Source organism: Mirounga angustirostris, unplaced genomic scaffold (genome assembly GCF_029215605.1).
Source record: "Mirounga angustirostris isolate CCGP_5_RB_7025 unplaced genomic scaffold, mMirAng1.0.hap1 SCAF_6, whole genome shotgun sequence".
In the NCBI taxonomy this organism is placed as follows: domain Eukaryota; kingdom Metazoa; phylum Chordata; class Mammalia; order Carnivora; family Phocidae; genus Mirounga; species Mirounga angustirostris.
The window spans coordinates 68039275-68059293 of record NW_026991714.1 but is presented as its reverse complement, the minus strand read 5'-3'; the positions used below and the strand labels follow the sequence as shown (position 1 = coordinate 68059293).

Genomic DNA, 20019 nt, shown 5'->3' with positions numbered 1-20019 from the left:
GTCGTGACACAGTTGTGTCCCACTGGTCCGACTGGCACGTGTCACTGGGCCCCCAGGGAAGGAGCCTGGTATCCTTCAGAAGACAGGTTCCCGAAGTGAAGGAGGGGCAAGTGCCGCTGCCGCCCCCCGCCCCGTGCCCCATCCGTGGCACCCACGGCATCCAGCCTGCTCATTCTACTCCTAACGGTTCTAAAAATCACCGTGTCAGCCACAGGAGTCCCACAGAGACACCGCCCGCGTGCTGCACCCCGAGTCCCCCACTCGTGACTGCTGTGACTGCGGTCGTTTGCTTGGGTGATGGCTGCCTCACGCGGCCTCTCCTACGAGACTGGGTTTGCTGCACTCATCCCTGTTTCAACGTCTGCCATGCAGCGGTCACACGACCGTTTACTCAACAAAGGAACCAATGAGGCAAATCCATTAGTTCTCCTGTAAGAACGAGCTCCCGGCACAGAGCACTAACCTATTCGTCACTGGTATAAAACACTATTCTTCAAACTGTAGTCACTCAGACATTGTGCATTTTACCACCCAACACAGTTTCTGAAAAATCTGATAGGACAAAAATAAGATGGCTACCTTTTCATTTTGCCACCTAAGTATGATCACCATTTTAGAAAGGCTATTTTCACACTAAAAAGTACAAGAACATGGGGTGCCTGGCTGACTCAATCAGTGAGTATGTGACTCCTGATCTCGGGGTCATGAGTTTGAGCCCCACGCTGGGTGTAGAGATTATTTAAAAATTAAGAAAAAAAATCTAAAAAAAAAAAGTATAAGAATATGACTCGAATAGAAATTTTGAGTAAATTTAGTTCTGGGAAAAACAATACAATCCTTAGTTTTCTCATTTACTGCTTCTGAGAACCACTGGCTTAAAGGGAAAGAGAAGTAACTGAAACAAACTGCGTGCTGCAAGAAGGGTGTTTAGGCCCCATCACCTTGCTTCCCACCCAGCCCCTGCCGTCTAAATAACTGACTGCTCTGAAGCAACAGCATCTCATGAACGGCAGCAGGATGGGTAGAAATGCAGAGGGGCCGGTCCTCCGGAGAATATGCCATGTCTGGTTCAAGCTGACCGAAGAGGAACAAGGACACACGGAACAAAAGCAACCGAAGCAAAGGCACGCGGGCAAACCTCACCCCAGCAACGGCGTGTGCGAGCAACGTCTTCCCGCAGCCTGGCGGCCCGTGAAGGAGGACTCCGCGCGGCGGGGTGGCGCCCAGGTGGTGGTACACCTCGGGGTGACGCATGTGGATGAGCATCTTGCACACCTCCTGGAGGGAACGGACAGGAAAGAAGTCTTTCTCGGCCCAAGAGGAGAAAGAATCCGCGTGGAAGGAAAGTCTATTCTTTTGGCAAGTTTGAAGCCCAGTCTGAAGCCCAGCTCTGGTGCCTAACGGACTCCAGCAGGAACCTCTCCGCACCCCTTCTCCCAGCTGTCGTAACATCTACCTCACAGCCTCGCAGACGCGACTCGTGGTTAACTGGAACAGAGCAGACACTCAGTAAACAGTAACCGTCACTCACTTCTGCTAAAGCAGTATCACCCACAAAGCACGCATCTTCCGCACACCATGATCCCCGTGGTGGAAAAGTGGAAGGTGCTACTCTTCCTTTACCCCTCAGCACCCTGAAGGTACAAGCCAGGGTTGCCCTTCTCCCCTCACCCAGGCTCCTTTCCACCCCCAGTTCCTACCAGAAACAAAGCGGCAATAAGCTCATCTGAGTAAATTCTGCACTCAAACTAACCTTTAACGTCGTATCATTGCCTCCAACATCTTCAAACTTCACCTTGGAGACCTGTAACTCTAGCTCCTTGGCTTTAGCTGGTACACAAAAGAGAAGAAGGAAACATTAGTGATTCAGTAGTAATTCAGAGTTCTATTGAATAATGTCTCAGCAAACCGAGGTCTATGGGGTCACTGAAGGCTTTTCTTATAGACATCACTGCACACGGCAGGTACCCCGAGCACAAGGGCTGGAACGGAGGACGCCGCTCCGGAAGCCCATCCCACCGCCCCCCCCGCCCCGCCGCCCCAGCCCCCAGGACTCGCAGCTCACCTTTCTGCTGCAGGACAGCTTCTATTTCTCCATCTGCTTCCTGAAGGTCTTTCTTCCTTTTGCTTCCTTTGCTCTTCAGCCGGACTTTCCTTTTTTCACTACACTCCAGAAGAGAAGCATCTTTGGGATCCTGGAAAGAAAAGAAATCTCAACATGCCTTGCTTGACATCACAATACCAGTGATGTTTCCTTCAACACGGGCATGACTGAAAATAAAGCATTCCCGGCCGGGCACTGGCACCTATGCCCAACCTCCGTGCTCAGGCATGGTCTCTGTTGCGGATCGGCCTTCTTTTCTGCAGCTGAAAGCTCAGTTTCTATCTCGCACGTGAAAACTTCCTTTCCAGACTCCTCCAGTTAGAATTAACCTCTTACTCACACTCCGAGAACACTGAATTTGCAAGTGCAGGATAGCCTGCCATGATCTGCCTTGTATGTGAGCACTTCTGTGTCTTTCACGGAACTGTGAGCTTCTAGAGATGAAACACTAATGTTCATCTTGTACTTCTCACCAAGCCTTTCACCAGTGGGTCTTCATGTGATGTCAGATGAATCACTAAATTAAACAGGACTACAGAGCTGCTTTGAAAGCCATAAAAAAGTATGATTCAACGTAAGAGTCAAGCTGTTTCCTCAGCCTTTGCAATAATGTTCTCTAAAAACAGATGATTAGGGCACCTGGGTGGCTCAGTCGTTAAGCATCTGCCTTCGGCTCAGGTCATGATCCCAGGGTCCTGAGATGGAGTCCCACAACAGGCTCCCTGCTCGGCGGGAAGCCCGCTGCTCCCCCTGCTTGTGCACTCTCTCTCTAATAAATGGATAAAATCTTTGGAAAAATAAAAATTAAAAAAAAAAAAATTCAGTCCCTCATTTACACTAACCACATTTTGAATGTTCAAGAGCCACACTAACTGCATTTTGAATGTTCAAGAGCCACACGTGGCTAGCACTTACCACGCTGGACAGTGAGCCCCAGGGGCGTCCTCAGGGACTATCGTGGGGCAGATTACTGTGAATCCTCTCATTCTCTCGGGCGTTAAAAACTAGTTAAGGTTGGTGCCCAGTGTGTTCACTTTGTGGTAATTCATCCAGCTTTACTTTTATGTATGGTACAGTTCAACTTAGGTTAAAAAAAGGGTGTCTACTAATTCTGTACATTTTTGTGGTGTACCCATTTGTGCAGGCCCCCTCAAAGCATTACCCTAAGCTCAAAATGAGCCATACGCTGTTTCCGCGCTAACTTCCCTTCCTCCGACAACGACCAACCTTCTGTAACACATGCCCAAGGTACCTGTTCTTTAACTTGCACTGGTAAATGCACCTTGGAAGGCTCATCAGGCACTAATTCAACAAACTGACAACTACATGTCAGATGCATTTTATTTCTTTTTATTATTTTTAAGATTTTATTTGTTTTAAAGAGCACACACATGCATGCACAAGTGGGGGCAGAGGGAGAGAATCTCAAGCAGGCTCCACGCCCAGTGCAGAGCCCTATGCTGGGCTCAATCCCAGGACCCTGAGATCATGACCCAAGCCAAAGTCAAGATTCAGACTTTCAACCAACTGAGCCACCCAGATGCCCCCTGTTAGCTGCATATTAGCCAGGGAGACATTATTAAACAAACCAAAGGTCCTGTTCCCCTGAAGTGGACATTCTAGTGGAGAAAGTCAAAGAAAAAACCCAACTAAACAATTACACAGCAAGTTCTAAGTGGTCCTAAGTGCCTGACAAAAAGGAGATGAAGCAAACGGTATCCAATGACATGGTATTTTACACATCAGGAAAGGACGCTGCCAAGATTCCAGGGAAACAAGATGTGAGTCACAGGAATCTGGGGACAGTTCCAGACAGAAGCACAAGTGCACAGGCCCAGGTGAGCGTGCGTGGCGTGTTCTAGAAACAACCCAAGGCCATGGAGGCCGAGGAGATGACTGAAGAGCCAGCAGGGCAGCTGCGCGCACAAGGCTTTGCTGGCCACTATAAGGCCTTTTTTTTTAAAGATTTTATTTATTTATTTGACAGAGAGCTAGACAGAAGAGCACAAGCAGAGGGAGTGGCAGAGGGAGAGGGAGAAGCAGGCTCTGCACTGAGCAGGGAACCCGATGCGGGACTCGATCCCAGGACCCTGAGATCATGACCTGAGCCGAAGGCAGACGCTTAACCATCTGAGCCACCCAGGTGCCCCATAAGGCCTTTGATTTTAGACTGAACGAAGCCATTTCTAATACATGAATGAGAACAATCTGACTTGTAAAAACAACATCTATGGGGCGCCTCGGTGGCTCAGTCTGTGAAGCGTCTGCCTTCAGCTCAGGTCATGATGCCAGGGGCCTGGGATCCAGGCCCGCACTGGGCTCCCTGCTAAGCGGAGAGCCTGCTTCTCCCTCTCCCTCTGTTCTCTCCCTCTCTCTCTCTCAAATAAATCAAATCTTAAAAAACAAACAAATAAACCAAAAAACGACATTTGTGTGTGGAGAATAAAGTGAGGGGAGATTACTTAAGTAGTTAAGGCTTGGACTTGGACAGAAACGGTGGCAGTAACAGGACATGCCCACGTTCTCTGTGTGCTTCCAAATCCCCACGCCCTTCATGAAACACAAGAGTCTGCTGATGCTACATTCAGGAAAGGGGGTAATGGGCTCCAACTACTTAAGGCTAAATTCCACAACAAAAATACCTCTATCTCAGATCCTAGCTTCTTGTGATTACTCTTCTCATCTGTCACGTCCATCTTTCCACCAGTTCTGTCGATAAACCACCCTCCCTCAGAACCTCTGGCTGGGGTCTTCAAGGGGATGGAGCGTGTTCCGGAAGGTGTCCATGGGCTCGAGCCAGTGGTTTCTCTGGGCTCCATCTCGGGAGTCCTTGAAACAGATTCAGGATGTCCTTTCCGATATAAGGAGAGCAGGGAGCTGTTCATGTGATTTGCTGCCTGGCAGAAACACGACATCAGCATGAATTCCTCCCAGGTCCTTGTGGAAAGCTGGTTACCAGTACACTGCACTCCCCACAGCTTCTCTCATAGCATTTTAGCCGGAAAACACCGGGGTCCACAATAAGACGCTTCAAACATTTACTGTTCATAAACAATGTCCCCCCCTTCACCTCAAGTTAATGCACCAATTCATACATGGAAGTTAAATAAAACCAAGTAAGTAAGCTCGCTTTTAAAAAGTACAAAAGAATCAGGTATAAAAATGAGCTGGCTGTCAAGGAGAGTCACTACTAGCCCATCAAGTCAATACTGGATCAGAATAACTCGTTATCGTCCTGACTTTGTTAATAAATTAAAAAACTGAATTACCGTTGGGGAAAAAATAGTAAGCTACAAATCATCTAGCAGGGATGCCTGGGTGGCTCAGTTGGTTAAGCGACTGCCTTGGGCTCAGGTCATGATCGTGGAGTCCCAGGATTGAGTCCCACATCAGGCTCCCTGCTCAGCCTCCTCTGACCCTCCCCCCTCTCGTGCTCTCTTTCTCTCTCATCCTCTCTCTCTCAAATAAAATCTTTAAAAGAAAAATCATCTAGTATATTATTTCTACATTTCCCTTTAATTGAAACCTACTTCTTGGCAATGCCAGCCCTTTGGTAGAAAATGTATCCTTTTCTCAATTTTTACTGTTAATTCCCCTTTCTCTTCCCATGTGCCCTTATTTCTGGCCACTCTCTTCCCCTTTTTCCCTATGAAACAGGCTATAAACACAAATACTGAAAAGATAGCCATCCGGAGATTTCTTCAACACTATACACAGAAGTATTTTAATTATTTATTGATGGAGATGTTCAAAGTCTCTGATTCTATTCCACACTGATTTTTTTAAGGAGGGTTCATAATAATTAAAAAAAAAAGAAAATCAAAGTGGGTCCATTAAATGTCTGGCTTACCTGTGGATCTGGGTAGTCTTCCATATTTGAATCATCATCTGAATAGCTTTCAGTAAACCTCAGTAAGAAGAGGGAAAGAAACATTTTAAAGGCTTTTCTCCCACATTCTAAAAAATTACTACCCTAAACAAAAAATATACTAAGGCAAAATATTATGGTGGTTAAGGGTCCAGGCTCTGGAGTTAAAAGAAATCTGGATTCAAAATACAACACTGCTGGTTTCTAGCTTCTACTTAATCTCTGTGAGGATCAGCTTCCGTATCTATAAAGAGTAAGAATAAGTAATGTCCACCCTCACTGGGTTATTAGAGGATTCAAGAGAAGCTCCCCAAGTCCTTAGAGTACATAATAAATGCTTAATAAACTGTGGTTATCTTAATCCTAGCAATAAATAAAAGTGAAATGCAAATTCCTATCAGACCCAAGGGTCTCATTAGGAATATCAGATGCCCAAAAAAAGGAAATATTCCAGCAAGCCATAATTAAGTAATTGTGTAACAAATTCACAAATTCCACATGACCCAGCCACGTGACCAGGTACAGTTTTCCCAAGTCTGTCCATGAGAAATGAAGGTACAAAGAGGTTTTCATATCATACAGCGAGGAACAGGCATAAATCCTAATAACTACAAACTGAGAATGCAGTCTCAGTTCATCATAACCCAGAGTTGATATTGAATAGCTTCAAGTAACTACAGGACCCTGCTACTATTTAATAAAATGTCTTTAGAAAATAATTAAATAAGAAAAGGACTCTTCCTAAGTAAAAAGGTTTACATAAATGCTATGACCCACCTTCGTAATTAAGACATGAATTCTTTTGTTTTTCATTAAATTCTATTAACATAAGTTTGGGTTCATTTTTTTTTTTTTTAAGATTTTTATTTATTTATTTAACAGAAATAGAGAGCACAAGCAAGCAGAGCGGCAGGCAGAGGGAGAGGGAGCAGGCTCTCCCCTGAGCAGGGAGCCCGATGCAGGGCTCGATCGATCCCAGGACCCTGGGATCATGACCTAAGCTGAAGGCAGCCGCTTAACCGATTGAGCCACCCAGGCACCACAGTTTGGGTATTTCTAATCAATGTAAAGAAGGTGGATTATTCAACTATTTGGGGAAAAACCCATTCTGCCCTATGAGTCACACCCTACAAAGTTAATTACAAATGGATTAAAGAGTTAAATGTAATGCTATAAATAAACAAAGAAAAAGTACAGGCAATAATCCCATATACTCCAGTGATAGGTCTTTCTAAGCACATCCGCATCAACCATAAAAGAAATGACTGACAAATCTGACTAGGTACAGATGCAGAACTTCTCTAATCAAAAGACACTTTAAGGGGCGCCTGGGTGGCTCAGTCAGTGAAGCGTCTGCCTTCAGCTCAGGTCATGATCCCAGGGTCCTGGGATGGAGCCCCGCATCGGGCTCCCTGCTCAGCTTCTCCCTCTCCCACTCCCCCTGCTTGTGTCCCCTCTCTCGCTGTGTGTCTCTCTCTCAAAAAAAAAAAAAAAAGACACTTTAAACAACAATAAAAGGCAAATGGCAAAATGGAACAGTCTATAATACATATAAAAGGAGGTGCTATTAGAAATAAGTCAGAGAGTGGCGCCTGGGTGGCTCAGTTGTTAAGCGTCTGCCTTCAGCTCAGGTCATGATCCCAGGGTCCTGGGATCGAGCCCCATGTCAGGCTCCCAACTCAGCGGGGAGTCTGCTTCTCCCTGCTCCCCTTGCTTGTGTTCCCTCTCTCCCTGCCTCTCTCTGTCAAATAAATAAATCTTTAAAAAAAAAAAAAAAAGAAAGAAGTCAGAGAAAGACATGTATCATATGACCTCACCGATATGAGGAATTCTTAATCTCAGGAAACAAACTGAGGGTTGCTGGAGTGGGGGGTGGGGTGGGAGGGATGGGGTGACTGGGTGATAGACACTGGGGAGGGTATGTGCTCTGGTAAGCGCTGTGAATTGTGCAAGACTGTTGAATCTCAGATCTGTACCTCTGAAACAAATAATGCAATATATGTTAAGAAAAAAAAAAAAAAGAAGGTAGCAGGAGGGGAAGAATGAAGGGGGGGAATCGGAGGGGTAGACGAACCATGAGAGACAATGGACTCTGAAAAACAAACTGAGGTTTCTAGAGGGGACGGGGGTGGGAGGATGGGTTAGCCTGGTGATGGGTATTGAGGAGGGCACGTTCTGCATGGAACACTGGGTGTTATGCACAAACAATGAATCATGGAACACTACATCTAAAACTAATGATGTAATGTATGGGGATTAACATAACAATAAAAAAATTTTTAGGGGCACTTGGGTGGCTCAGATGGTTAAGAGTCTGCCTTCGGCTCAGGTCATGATCCCAGGGTGCTGGGATCGAGTCCCACATCGGGCTCCCTGCTCCTTGGGAGCCTGCTTCTCCCTCTGCTTCTCTCTCTCTCTCTCATGAATAAATAAATAAAATCTTTAAAAAAAAAAAAAAAATTTTTTTTTTTTAAATCTTTCTCTGGGGGCCCCTGGGTAGCTCAGTTGGTTAAGCGACTGCCTTCGGCTCAGGTCGTGATCTCAGGGTCCTGGGATCAAGCCCCACATCAAGCTCCCTGCTCGGCGGGAAGCCTGCTTCTCTCTTTCCCACTCCCCCTGCTTGTGTTCCCTCTCTCGCTGTCTCTCTGTCAAATAAATAAATAAAATCCTTTAAAAAAAAAAATCTTTCTCTGATAATCTAAAAAAAATAACTAAATAAAAGGGGATGCTATTTTATACAAAGGAATCTGACAACTAATATGGAAAATTCAAATACCTCTCAAAGAAAAGACAAAACCCATAAGCAACTAACCGAGGAAACATGAAACAGTTAAATATTTAACCTCACTAGTTATCAAAAAACTACAAATAAAAACGTATCAAGGGGCGCCTGGGTGGCTCAGCTGGTTAAGTGCCTGCCTTGGGCTCAGGTCATGATCCTGGAGTCCCAGGACCGAGTCCCGCCATTGGGCTCCCTGCTCAGCAGGTAGTCTGTTTCTCCCTCTGACCCTCCTCCCTCTAATGCTCTATCATTCTCTCCCTCTCTCAATAACTAAATAAAAATCTTTTTTAAAAAAATCCATTTTTGCCCATGAAACTGGCAAAGATTAAAGAATAGTACTACCAGGACCTCAAGGGTGCAGAGAAATGAACTCTTTATACAAAGCTGCTGGGAGTATGAAACCAGGCAACTTTGTTTGGAGGACAACTCAAAATGTACCAGAAATCTCAAAAATAGTATCTTTAACCCCAGAAACACCACTTCAAGAATTTAACATTAAAAAAACAAAGAAATGTATAAAAACATACATGTGTGCTAAAGGATTATTTACTGCACATATGATAGTGCAAAACTGGAAACAACCAAATGTCCACGAATACAAAACTAGTTAAGAAAATGATGGTAGGGGCACCTGGGTGGCTCAGTCATTAAGCATCTGCCTTCGGCTCAGGTCATGATCCCAAGGTCCTGGGATCGAGCCCCACATCGGGCTCCCTGCTCGGTGGGAGGCCTGCTTCTCCCTCTCCTACTCTCCCTGCTTGTGTTCCCTTTCTCACTGTCTCTCTCTCTCTGTCAAAATAAGTAAATAAAATCTTTAGAAAAAGAAAAAAAGAAAATGATGGTAAATCCAAATGAGAAGGCAGCAAAGTGAAAAGGAGCTACCAACACAGATCCTGTAGACATTAAAAGGAAAATGAGAGGACATCTTGAAAACTTTATGCCAACAAATTCCACACCTTAGCTGAAATGGACATGTTCCTTTAGAAGTACAATTTACCAACACCGATAAAAGAAGAAAAAGAAAATAGGAAGAGCCCTAGATCTAGCAAAATTGACTGTTATCCAAATCCTCTCCAAAAAGAAGCCTCTAGGCGAAGATGAATTCTAGGTGAATTCTAACAAACTATTTAAGAAAGGTAACAGTAACATTACATTAACTTTTCCGTCAAATAGAGACAAAAAACAATTTGCAAACTAATTATTATGAAGCCAGTATAACCCTAATACCAAAACCTGAACAAGATCCTGCAAAAAAGAAAAAAATTCAGATCAATATGAATACAGACATAACCATGTACAAAAAAAGATCAGCAAACAAGATTTTACAGTATCTAAGAAGGATAAGATAATACATCAGGACCAAGTAGGGTGTATCCCAGGATGCAAGACTGGCTTAACACTCAAAAAATCAACGTAATTCACCAAATTAATAGAACAAAGGGAAAAAACCGTAACAAAATCTTTCATTAAGTGCATAAGCATTTGACGAATGTAATACCCATTCATGAAAAAAACCCTCAATATTATTTCTTAAACGACAAAATTAGCTGATGATTCTTTTTTACATATCCGGCATTGTATCAGGTCAGAGAAAAACAAAGATAACAAGACGGGTCTTTTGCAGATACATACATGTAACAATCTCAACACCATATGACAAGCATCATAACAAACATCTGTAACCAGGGGTTAAGGAAACATGCAGAAAGGCATCTAAGAAAACCCAACAGGGGCCCCTGGGTGGCTCAGTAGTCAAGCGTCTGCCTTCGGCTCAAGTCGTGATCCCAGGGTCCTGAGATCGAGCCCCACATCGGGATCCCTGCTCAGCAGGAAGCCTGCTTCTCCCTCTCCCACTCCCCTGCTTGTGTTCCCTCTCTCGCTGTGTCTCTGTCAAATAAATAAATAAAATCTTTAAAGAAAAGAAAAAAAAGAAAGCCCAACAAAGGCACTGACGTGGCCTCTTGAAGGCTGGGTGGGAGTTCATGGCAGGGAAATGAACATTCCAGCTACAGAGAGCCACTCATACAAAAGCACAAAAATGTGTCTTTAGGCAACTGTGAGCATTCAGTAGGCCTGAAGCAAAGATCTGGAGACGTTAGGTAAGTATTACACGCGGCCTGATGGTGATGAAGAGCCACTGAAAATTTTACAAATAGAAATGTAATGTGGGGCGCCTGGGTGGCTCAGTCGTTAAGCGTCTGCCTTCGGCTCAGGTCATGGTCCCAGGGTCCTGGGATCGAGTCCCACATCGGGCTCCCTGCTCGGCGGGAAGCCTGCTTCTCGCTCTCCCACTCTCCCTGCTGTGTTCCTGCTCTCGCTATCTCTCTCTCTGTCGAATAAATAAATAAAATCTTTGAAAAAAAAAAAAAGAAATGTAATGTGATTGCGTCCATGGTTAACAAAAACACCCCCTTGGGGCGCCTGGGTGGCTCAATTGTTGGGCATCTGCCTTCGGCTTGGGTCATGATCCCAGGGTCCTGGGATCGAGCCCCGCACAGGGCTCCCTGCTCGGCGGGAAGCCTGCTTCTCCCTCTCCCACTCCCCGCTTGTGTTCCCTCTCTCGCTGTGTCTCTGTCAAATAAATATATAAAACCTTAAAAAAAAAAAAAGAAAAACACCCCCTTTTCTGTAATCCTTACTCATTATCCTCTTCACCTTGTCTTGCTCTTTTTGCCAGATGTTCATCTTCTAATTCTGTTAGATCCTTAAGTTCTTTCTCACTAGTAATTATGTTAAATACTGAAACAAAAAGAAAAATGTTATGAGCTAAATAAAACAACTCTTTAACTTCATGAATAATTCAGCTCTAACACTAAAAGACTCACCTTTTTCTACCTGAATCCTAAAAGCATTTCTTTTTCTTCGACCATAGTCTACACTGAAAAACATAACAAGAATCTCAGTACAGTGGTCTCCACCAACATTTTACCATTAAACTCAATCTAAATTGATCACATTAATTTGCACGAGTACATAAGTATGTCACTGTATTCACTCTGCCCATAAATTTACTTTCTTTTTTTTTTTTTTAAAGATTTTATTTATTTATTCATAAGAGACAGAGAGAGAGAAAGGGAGAGGGAGAAGCAGGCTCCCCACTAAGCAGGGAGCCCAATGTGGGACTCGATCCCAGGACCCTGGGATCATGACCCGAGCCGAAGGCAGACGCCCAACCATCTGAGCCACCCAGGTGCCCCATAAACTTATTTTCAAGCAACTTCTGAGTTTACATTTTCAGTACTGTAAATGTTTTTTTTTTTTTTAATTTTTATTTATTTATTTTTTTTTTAAAGATTTTATTTATTTATCTGACACAGAGAGACAGCGAGAGCAGGAACACAAGCAGGGGGAATGGGAGAGGGAGAAGCAGGCTTCCTGCAGAGCAGGGAGCCCAATGTGGGACTCGATCCCAGGACCCTGTGATCATGACCTGAGCCAAAGGCAGACGCTTAACGACTGAGCCACCCAGGCGCCCCTGTAAATGTTTTTTTTTAAATATTTTATTTATTTATTTGAGAGAGAAAGGGAGGAGAGAGAGAGAGCATGAGCACGGGGGAGGGGCAGAGGGAGAAGAAGAAGCAGACTCCCTGCAGAGCAGGGAGCCTGATGCGGAGCTCGATCCTAGGACCCTGCGATCATGACCTGAGCGGAAGGCAGATGCTTAACGACTGAGCCACCCAGGGACCCCGTAAATTTTTCTTGATTAGAGATGGGGTTACAGCATCAGAAACACCGGCAGCTTGTACTGGAAGAGACAGGAAGGATGAAGTGAAGGAATGCTGCCACAGTTCTGGGATTCTACAGGATGGGCCATCAGCTGTGGACAGGCATGACCCTTCAAGGAAAGGGATGAGTGAGGTGGGAGGGCTGCTGCCACCACCCTGGGCGCAGGGGGCCCAGGTCCAGGGAGTGGCACTGTCTCCTTGGATCCAAAGGGCAGGGTGGCCATCCTAGGGGGCCCACAGGACAGAGCACTGAAGCAAAGTAATCCAATACAACTGGTGTTTCTATAAGAGTAAGAGGGGTGCCTGGATGGCTCAGTTGGTGGAGCACGCGACTCTTATTTCAGGGCTGTGAATCTGAGCCCCACATTGGGTGTACATTACTTAAAAATAAAATCTTAAAAAAACATGAATAAGAGATTAGGATACAGACGCACGGCGGAAAGACCACGTGAGGACACAGGGAGAAGACAGCCACCCGCAAGCCAAGGAGAGACCTCAGGAGAACCCAACCCTGCCAGTGCCTTGATCGATCACTGACTTCCTGCCTCCACAACTGGGAAGCCTTAAACTTTTGTTGTTTAAGCTCCCCCGCCTCTGGTACTTTTTTATGGCAGTCCTAGCGAACTAGTATACGAAGAAAAAACAGAGACTCTGAAATACACAAAGTGGTGATAATTCATGGAGTGAGGTATCAGGAAAGGTGGTGTTAGAGACACAAGAGAAAAACTAAATCTGTAGGGCCTGGAGACATTTCGAGGTAGCCAGAAAACTCAGGGAGATCATGCCTGATGGTTTTAAATTCTTTAATGAGACAGGAAAAGAGGCCATACTCCTGACCAGACTGTAAAGTACTGAAAGGGAAGCAGCCATTCCCCTTAGTAACAAGGACAGTGCCTTGCATATAACAGGTAATTGATAAGTCTTCAGTAAACTGAATTCTAAACTTATGGACTGATGAATGAATGTCAGCAGCAATTAATATCAATTGGAAATTTGGGCAGGATGGAGACTAAAAATAAAGGCAAGAATCTAGAGATTACATCTCTTTACCTGTACATTCTTTGTAAATCAGATGCTAAGACTCCAATGTCCACGTATTTGCCACATTTGTTGCTGGTGAGGTACTAAAACAAAAAACATGACAAACATTCAACACTCAGTGACGTGATTTTAATCAGAGATTGAGCTATTCAAACATGTTATGGTTTAACATTAACATTATTAAGTATATCAGAAATAAAAAAAAATCACTACATAATTATCAAGCCTGGAATCAGAGAATTTAATTAACATTATTAATCACTATGACAGCACAGTAACAATAATGAGAGTAACTACAGGTTAGTAAGTGAGGGCTTATTATATCCTAAATTCCCAAATACCCCACAACAAAGCACTAAGCTCACAAGGGCATCAAGGGCTATTTACATCTGAGGGAGCATTATAATATTTGCCACCTGTCCATCACTGCAGGAACTTCTAGCCTGAGACAATTCATGGTTTCCATATTAAATCCCTCTTGATGATGTCAGATCTTTGCAAAACTGGGTTTTCAGCAGTTGCTGTTAAGTAAATCCCTTAAAAAATTTAATATGGAACAGGAAATGAGAGTGTCAGGGTTAATCTGACCCAACGGGCACACAAACCCCATTCGTATGTGTGATTATTTAAGAATGAAACCAGGGCGCCTGGGTGGCTCAGTTGGTTAAGCGACTGCCTTCGGCTCAGGTCATGGTCCCAGGGTCCTGGGATCGAGTCCCGCATCAGGCTCCCTGCTCGGCGGGGAGTCTGCTTCTCCCTCTGACCCTCCCGACCTTCCCCCTCTCATGATCTCACTCTGTCTCTCTTTCTCAAATAAATAAATAAAATCTTTAAAAAAAAAAAAAAGAGTGAAACCAACTATATTAATTTTCCTTCAATTTTTATATATCATTTTTCCAAAAAGCTACTAAGTTATTTGGATTAAATAATCAGGAAGCAGCTTGAACCTAACTACTTAATAAACAGACCCAGTAGGTACTCCTTGGCCTGGAGGCACCATGAAACACTCCCAAGAAACTGAGGGCTCTGTGCACCTGCTGACGGGTCTCTGACACGTTCTTCTAGCAGCACACACAGTCCCACGAGGGATGTCGGTTTCCCCCACCTATCAAAGAGACTTTAAAAGGCTACTTACTTACTTACTTGGCAGCACATAAATTATAGGGCCAGATTTCAAACTCGGAATGTCAGCAGCAACTTCCATGTTTCAAGGCTTGCTGGTCATCCAGTCAAGGCATGCCTGACTTCAGACAGCAATTTCTTCTCAAGAGTCCCTAACACAGGATAATGGTCTCAGCATAAATGCCCCCAGTGCCAAGAGACCAGGTATCCAAAGCAGACTGTTCTGGCGAATCTTCCCCTTCTCTGGATTCCTAGAGCATGCTGTCATTTACTACAGTTAATTCTGAATTAGACATATTTGTGTACATCTCATATCCGCTACAAGTGGAACAGTTCCTTGATGGCAGCAGAAATACAACCACTTTAATCTGCTACATTTGGGGGTGGTCTGTTATGCAGCAATAAATAACTGATATGCTAGTTAAAAGGAGACAAATGTACTACTTGTGGGAAAAGCCCTAAAATATACCAATAAGTGAAAAAAACAAGCAATAGAATAGATGCAGATGAGGCTTCTTGTGTGTATATATACATATATATATATCTAACTGCATACATGCATACAAAATTTTAAGGTAAAATAGAAACTCGGCGTGGTTACTCCTACAGAAATGAAGATGAAGGAATTCTTTCTTTTCTTTTATGCCCTTCTGTCCGTTCCATTATCGTTTTCATAATTAGCCAAAGCAAACGCAATAGAGAAAAACGGATAATGTCAAATGGTGAAGAGCTGCAAAGAGCCCCTGGATTCAGCCCTTAGGAATCACTACTGAGGCACCTGTTGAGTGAAGTAAAGGAGCCAGTGGTGGGACTATCCAGAGTCAGCTGTGGGCTAGGGAGCAAAGGTCCTGTGCTTGGCCTGCCTGAGGTCAGTGTGGTGAAAGCAAGCGGGACAGCAGAAGGAAACAGGAGGGGCGCCTGGGTGGCTCAGTCGGTTAAGGGTCTGCCTTCAGCTCAGGTCATGATCTCAGGGTCCTGGGATCGAGTCCCTGCATCGGGCTCCCTGCTCAGTGGGGAGGCTGCCTCTGTCTCTCCTTCTGCCCCTTGCCCTGCTTATTCTCTCTCTCTCACTTTCAAAAAAATAAAATCTTAAAAAAAAAAAAAAAAAAAAAAAAAAAAAAGGAAGGAAACAGGACGAAAAAGTAGACAGGGGCCAGACTATGTCGGACTCTTTATGATGGGTTTTTCTCTAGATATTCTTTGACTCCACCAAAGGGGTTTTCTGAGCAGGGCCCTGCCAAGCTCCCTTTAAAAGAACCTCCCTGGCTGCCCTGGGAAGAACAGACCTTAGGTAGAACTAGAAGCAAAGAGATCAAAGTGGTTTGGGCTATGATGGTTGGAGGCACAGTCAGAAAGGAGTGGCTGGGTTTGGAGTATATTTTGACGGTAAAGCCAGATAAATTGCTGATTAATTGGTTACAGAAAGCGTAACAAAGGAGTAGTAATGGTTGTTAAGGTTTTTGGCTCTGACAACTGGATGGATGGTAGTGTCATTTAACCAAACAAAGAACACCGAGAAAGGACAGGTTTGGAGGAGAGTATCAAAATATTCAGTATGGACATGTTGTGGGAGATACCCATCAGATACCCAAGAGGAAATGTCAAGTAGGCACCTGGATATTCAAGATGAAATCCACACTGGATACATGAGTCTTGGAATATATAGACAGTATTTAACGTGAATATATAGGGACACCTGAGTGGCTCAGATGGTTAAGTGTCTGCTCAGTTGGTTAAGCGTCTGCCTTTGGCTCAGGTCATGATCCCAGGGTCCTGCTCAGTGGAGACTCTGCTTGTCCCTCTCCCTCTGCCCCCCCCCAACTCATGCTCTCTTTCTCAAATAAAGTCTTTAAAAAATAAAAATAAAGTGAATATATATTTTCTTTTTTTTTTTTAAGATTTTATTTATTCATTTGAGAGAGAGAGAATGAGAGAGAGCACATGAGAAGGGGGAGGGTCAGAGGGCGAAGCGGACTCCCCGCCGAGCAGGGAGCCCGATGCGGGACTTGGTCCAGGGACTCCGGTATCATGACCTGAGCCGAAGGCAGCCGCCCAACCAACTGAGCCACCCAGGCGCCCCTAAGTGAATATATACTTTCACTGAATTTATGTTTATATAGTCACAAATATATATTGAATTTTATATTTATAGTAACTTTAGTGACTGTATAGATAGCATATAGCGTTTAAAGGCTTTACACTGGACAAGATCACCTAGGAAGCAGGTAAGAGGAGTATGAGGATCGAGGGACAGCACAGGAATTCAAGGCACTTCCAACACTTCCTTAGGGTTTGGCAGGGAGAGACCCATCCGAAAAGGAGACTACAGCACTGGCAAAGTAAAAGAAAAAGAGAAAATATAGCTCCCAGAGTGCAGCGAAGAGAAATCTCTTCCTCCTCCTAAGACTGCTTGCAGACTGTGCCACTGCAAGACATCTATCACACACTGCTTTCTACAGATGGGTATAAAAATGAAAAACCCTCGGGCAAAAGCCTATTACGAGGTCAGATCCACGCCAAGCTCCCGCCCCTCTCCCGACTCCTTCGGAGCCGCATCCGCCCGGGCGCCGGCTCTTCTCAGGCCGCACCCGCCCCCCTTCCGGCTCCTTCGGGGCTGCACCCGCCCCCCTCCCGGCTCCTCCGGGGCCGCACCGCCCCTGTCCCATCTCCTCAGGCGCTGCACCTGCCTGGACCCCGGCTCCGGGCAGCCCCGCCACGGCAGAAGGGCGGCCCGCGCACCGCCCAGGACCCGGGCCGCGGCGGGCGGCTGGTTCACGCTGGCCTGGGAGCCGCCGAGAAAGGGCCGCGTACAATATCCACCTGCACAACCCGCTGCTTCAGCCTGTTGTCCACGAAGGCCGCGGGTCTGGGCTTCATCCCGCGCGTCAGGTCGGCCGCAGCCTCGCCGCTGGCTCCACGGGGGCTGGGTCCTCGCAGGGCTGCCCGCGGCGATCGCCGGGCCGGCCGCCCCGCCTGCGCCCGCCCGCCCGCGGTCCGCGCCGTGCCCCGGCGCTGTCCCACCGCGAGTGAGGAAAACGCCCCCGAGAACAACGACACGTGCCAGCACCAGGGACTTCCTGGGAGTCTTACTTTGCAGGCTTGTCCAGTGGGCCCTGGATGACAGGACCCCTTTTGAACACGCTCAACTTTATTGTTCCTCGCTGTGCGGACACGCGTGCGCGCGCCGGCTGGCTGCGAGGACCTTCCCGGGGGCGCCGCTCCGCCTGGGTTCCTGGGTCGGGTTCCACCCACACCCTGCTCCATGCAACACTAGTCTCGTCCGAATCTTAACGAACCCCCAACCTAGAGACGCCTGGGACGATAAAGTCGGGGAAAAACTCGGCGCCACCCAGCTCGGCAGGGAGGCCCCACCTGGGCGCCGGGTTCGGCCGGCAGGTGCGCGCAGGTGACCCCGGCGTCTGCCGCGTTGGGAAAGCTGGTCATCTTGCGCGATTTTCCGCCGCTCGTTTGTCGAGCACGTCCAGGGCAGGATTACAGCTAGACCTAGAAGCTGCCCAGGATTTTGGTAAACGTCCGTACTTGCAAGTGAGGTTTTATTATGCAGTTGAGAAGACACAAAGGGACAGTTAACGTTAACACACACCCAGAGTTGCCGGCTTCCGTTTCTGTGTACGTTCTTGGTTCCTCGCGTTTTCAAAATTCCCATTTGAGGTTTTATTTGGCTTATGACAAGGGTGTTTATTAAGGTTGGGGGGGGGCGGAGAAGGTGGATTTAGAAGCTGTGAGATGTTAGCACATAACCGTCTTACTCAGGATGATGAGGGAGCAGAAGGCTGGCTGAGCACAAAGCGCAAGCGGACACCCTGCAAACTCCTCCTCCCTCCCCCCCCCCCCAGGGTGGGACAAGTGTGACATTCCTCCAGGAAACTCCCAACTGTCTTCTTGTTAATGCCTTGCCAGAGGAAAAAACAACCTTAACTTGATAATGGCAAGGCCTCGGGTATCCTGTGAGTCTTTAACATATGAAAATCCTTTTGAAACCTCCCTTTTTCTTACTTACCTCCCCCAACTCCCAAGTATATAATCGGCCACCCCTTACAACCCTGGGGCAGCAGCTCTTTCTGCCCACGGGTTCTGTCCCTGTGCTTTAATAAAATCACCTTTTTAGGGGCACCTGGGTGGCTCAGCCAGTTAAGCGGCTGCCTTCAGCTCAGGTCATGATCCCAGGGTCCTGAAATCGAGCCCCACATCCAGCTCCCTGCTCAGCAGAGAGCCTGCTTCTCCTCCCTCTGCCTGCCACTCTGCCTACTTATGCTCTCTATCTCTGTCAAATAAATAAAATCTTAAAAAAAAAAAAATCACCTTTTTACACCCAAGAAGTCTCAAGAATTCATTCTTGGCCGTTGGCTCTGGACCTCACCTCGCCAAAGCTCACCTATATTCCAAAACCACATCAGGGATACCACAGGCTTGTTTTTCCCTCAGAGTCCAGATCACATCACTGCCCTTTTCAATGGTTCTTATCCGTACACTGAATATAGATTCTCACTGTGATATTCAAAACTTGGCTTAACTTGGCTCCAGCTTCCTCTCCTACTTCTTCACTGCACGTATTGGGTCAGTCCTGAAAGGCTGCTATGTCGCGGACACTGGTTCCACCGGGAAGAAACAAAATTCCTGCTTCCAGGAAGCGTCCAGCTCTACCGGAAGGTAGTACTGAAACATAGCACTTGGCTTTCACTGACATTTCCTCTTGTCTACAATGCCCTTCCTGGCCAGTCTGTGGCTTCTCTCCCATTTGGCCTTTCCCGATATTTCCCTTTGTTAAAATCTCCACCCATTGAACGAATATTCAACACAGATTTATTGAGTGCATACCTGTTTCAGACCCTGCCCTGTCCTGAGTCTTGTGGGGAAGAGTGAAAGAATTACAATTGTACCTTTTTATACCATCTTTTTTTAATTTAAGTATTTATGTACTTGATTATATTAAATTTTAGCAAAGATTTCCTACAGTAATTAGCACAAATAGAGTCAATGCCTAATAACTGCTTAAATGTAATTTAATTGTGAGCATGCCAAATGTACCGCATGGAATAAAAAGGGGCTGATAGGCCCAGCAGCATCACAATATATATGAAACAGCATACTTAGTCTATAATTTGTCACGAAACACTATCTACATTTAGGGTTGGCTTCATGGGTGTGTGACCTGTGCCTTCACAAAGGCCTTAGTGCTTAGAAGATCCCCACATTTGGTTTAAGGGTCTGCTGTTGCCACCTTGACATTCTTTTTCTTTCTTTCTTTCTTTTTTTCCAAGTTTAGGCTAACGGGGATCATCAGTGTCTTTGCCCTGAGATCATCAAAGCCATGTGTCCACTCTAAGAATCTCTGGTGACAAGTGACAGCGCGTTG

At 45.8% G+C, this 20019-nt stretch overlaps 1 protein-coding gene across 27 annotated transcripts in view; it reads right to left on the bottom strand.

Moving 5' to 3' along the window:
• NVL (nuclear VCP like) overlaps window positions 1-17619 on the bottom strand; it is a 97063-nt gene extending 79444 nt beyond the window's left edge. For 17 of the 27 annotated variants that reach the window (XR_010412389.1, XR_008506303.2, XR_008506304.2 and 14 more), the window contains exons 1-9: window positions 17463-17619; window positions 13530-13603; window positions 11580-11632; window positions 11394-11493; window positions 5955-6012; window positions 4747-5001; window positions 2066-2195; window positions 1754-1830; window positions 1144-1278 (exon numbers count right to left, since the gene is read on the bottom strand). Coding sequence is in view for 18 of the 27 variants with exons in the window: in XM_045877666.2 (XP_045733622.1) it covers window positions 1144-1278; window positions 1754-1830; window positions 2066-2195; window positions 4747-5001; window positions 5955-6012; window positions 11394-11493; window positions 11580-11632; window positions 13530-13603; window positions 17463-17519 (939 nt within the window). In the remaining 9 variants the exon portion in view is untranslated. Of the gene's footprint in view, window positions 1-1143; window positions 1279-1753; window positions 1831-2065; window positions 2196-4746; window positions 5002-5954; window positions 6013-11393; window positions 11494-11579; window positions 11633-13529; window positions 13604-14655; window positions 14795-17325 lie in introns of those variants that run through there. The other 10 variants (XM_064594504.1, XM_064594506.1, XM_064594508.1 and 7 more) reach the window with 10 other exon arrangements.
• Window positions 17620-20019: the final 2400 nt, after the last annotated feature.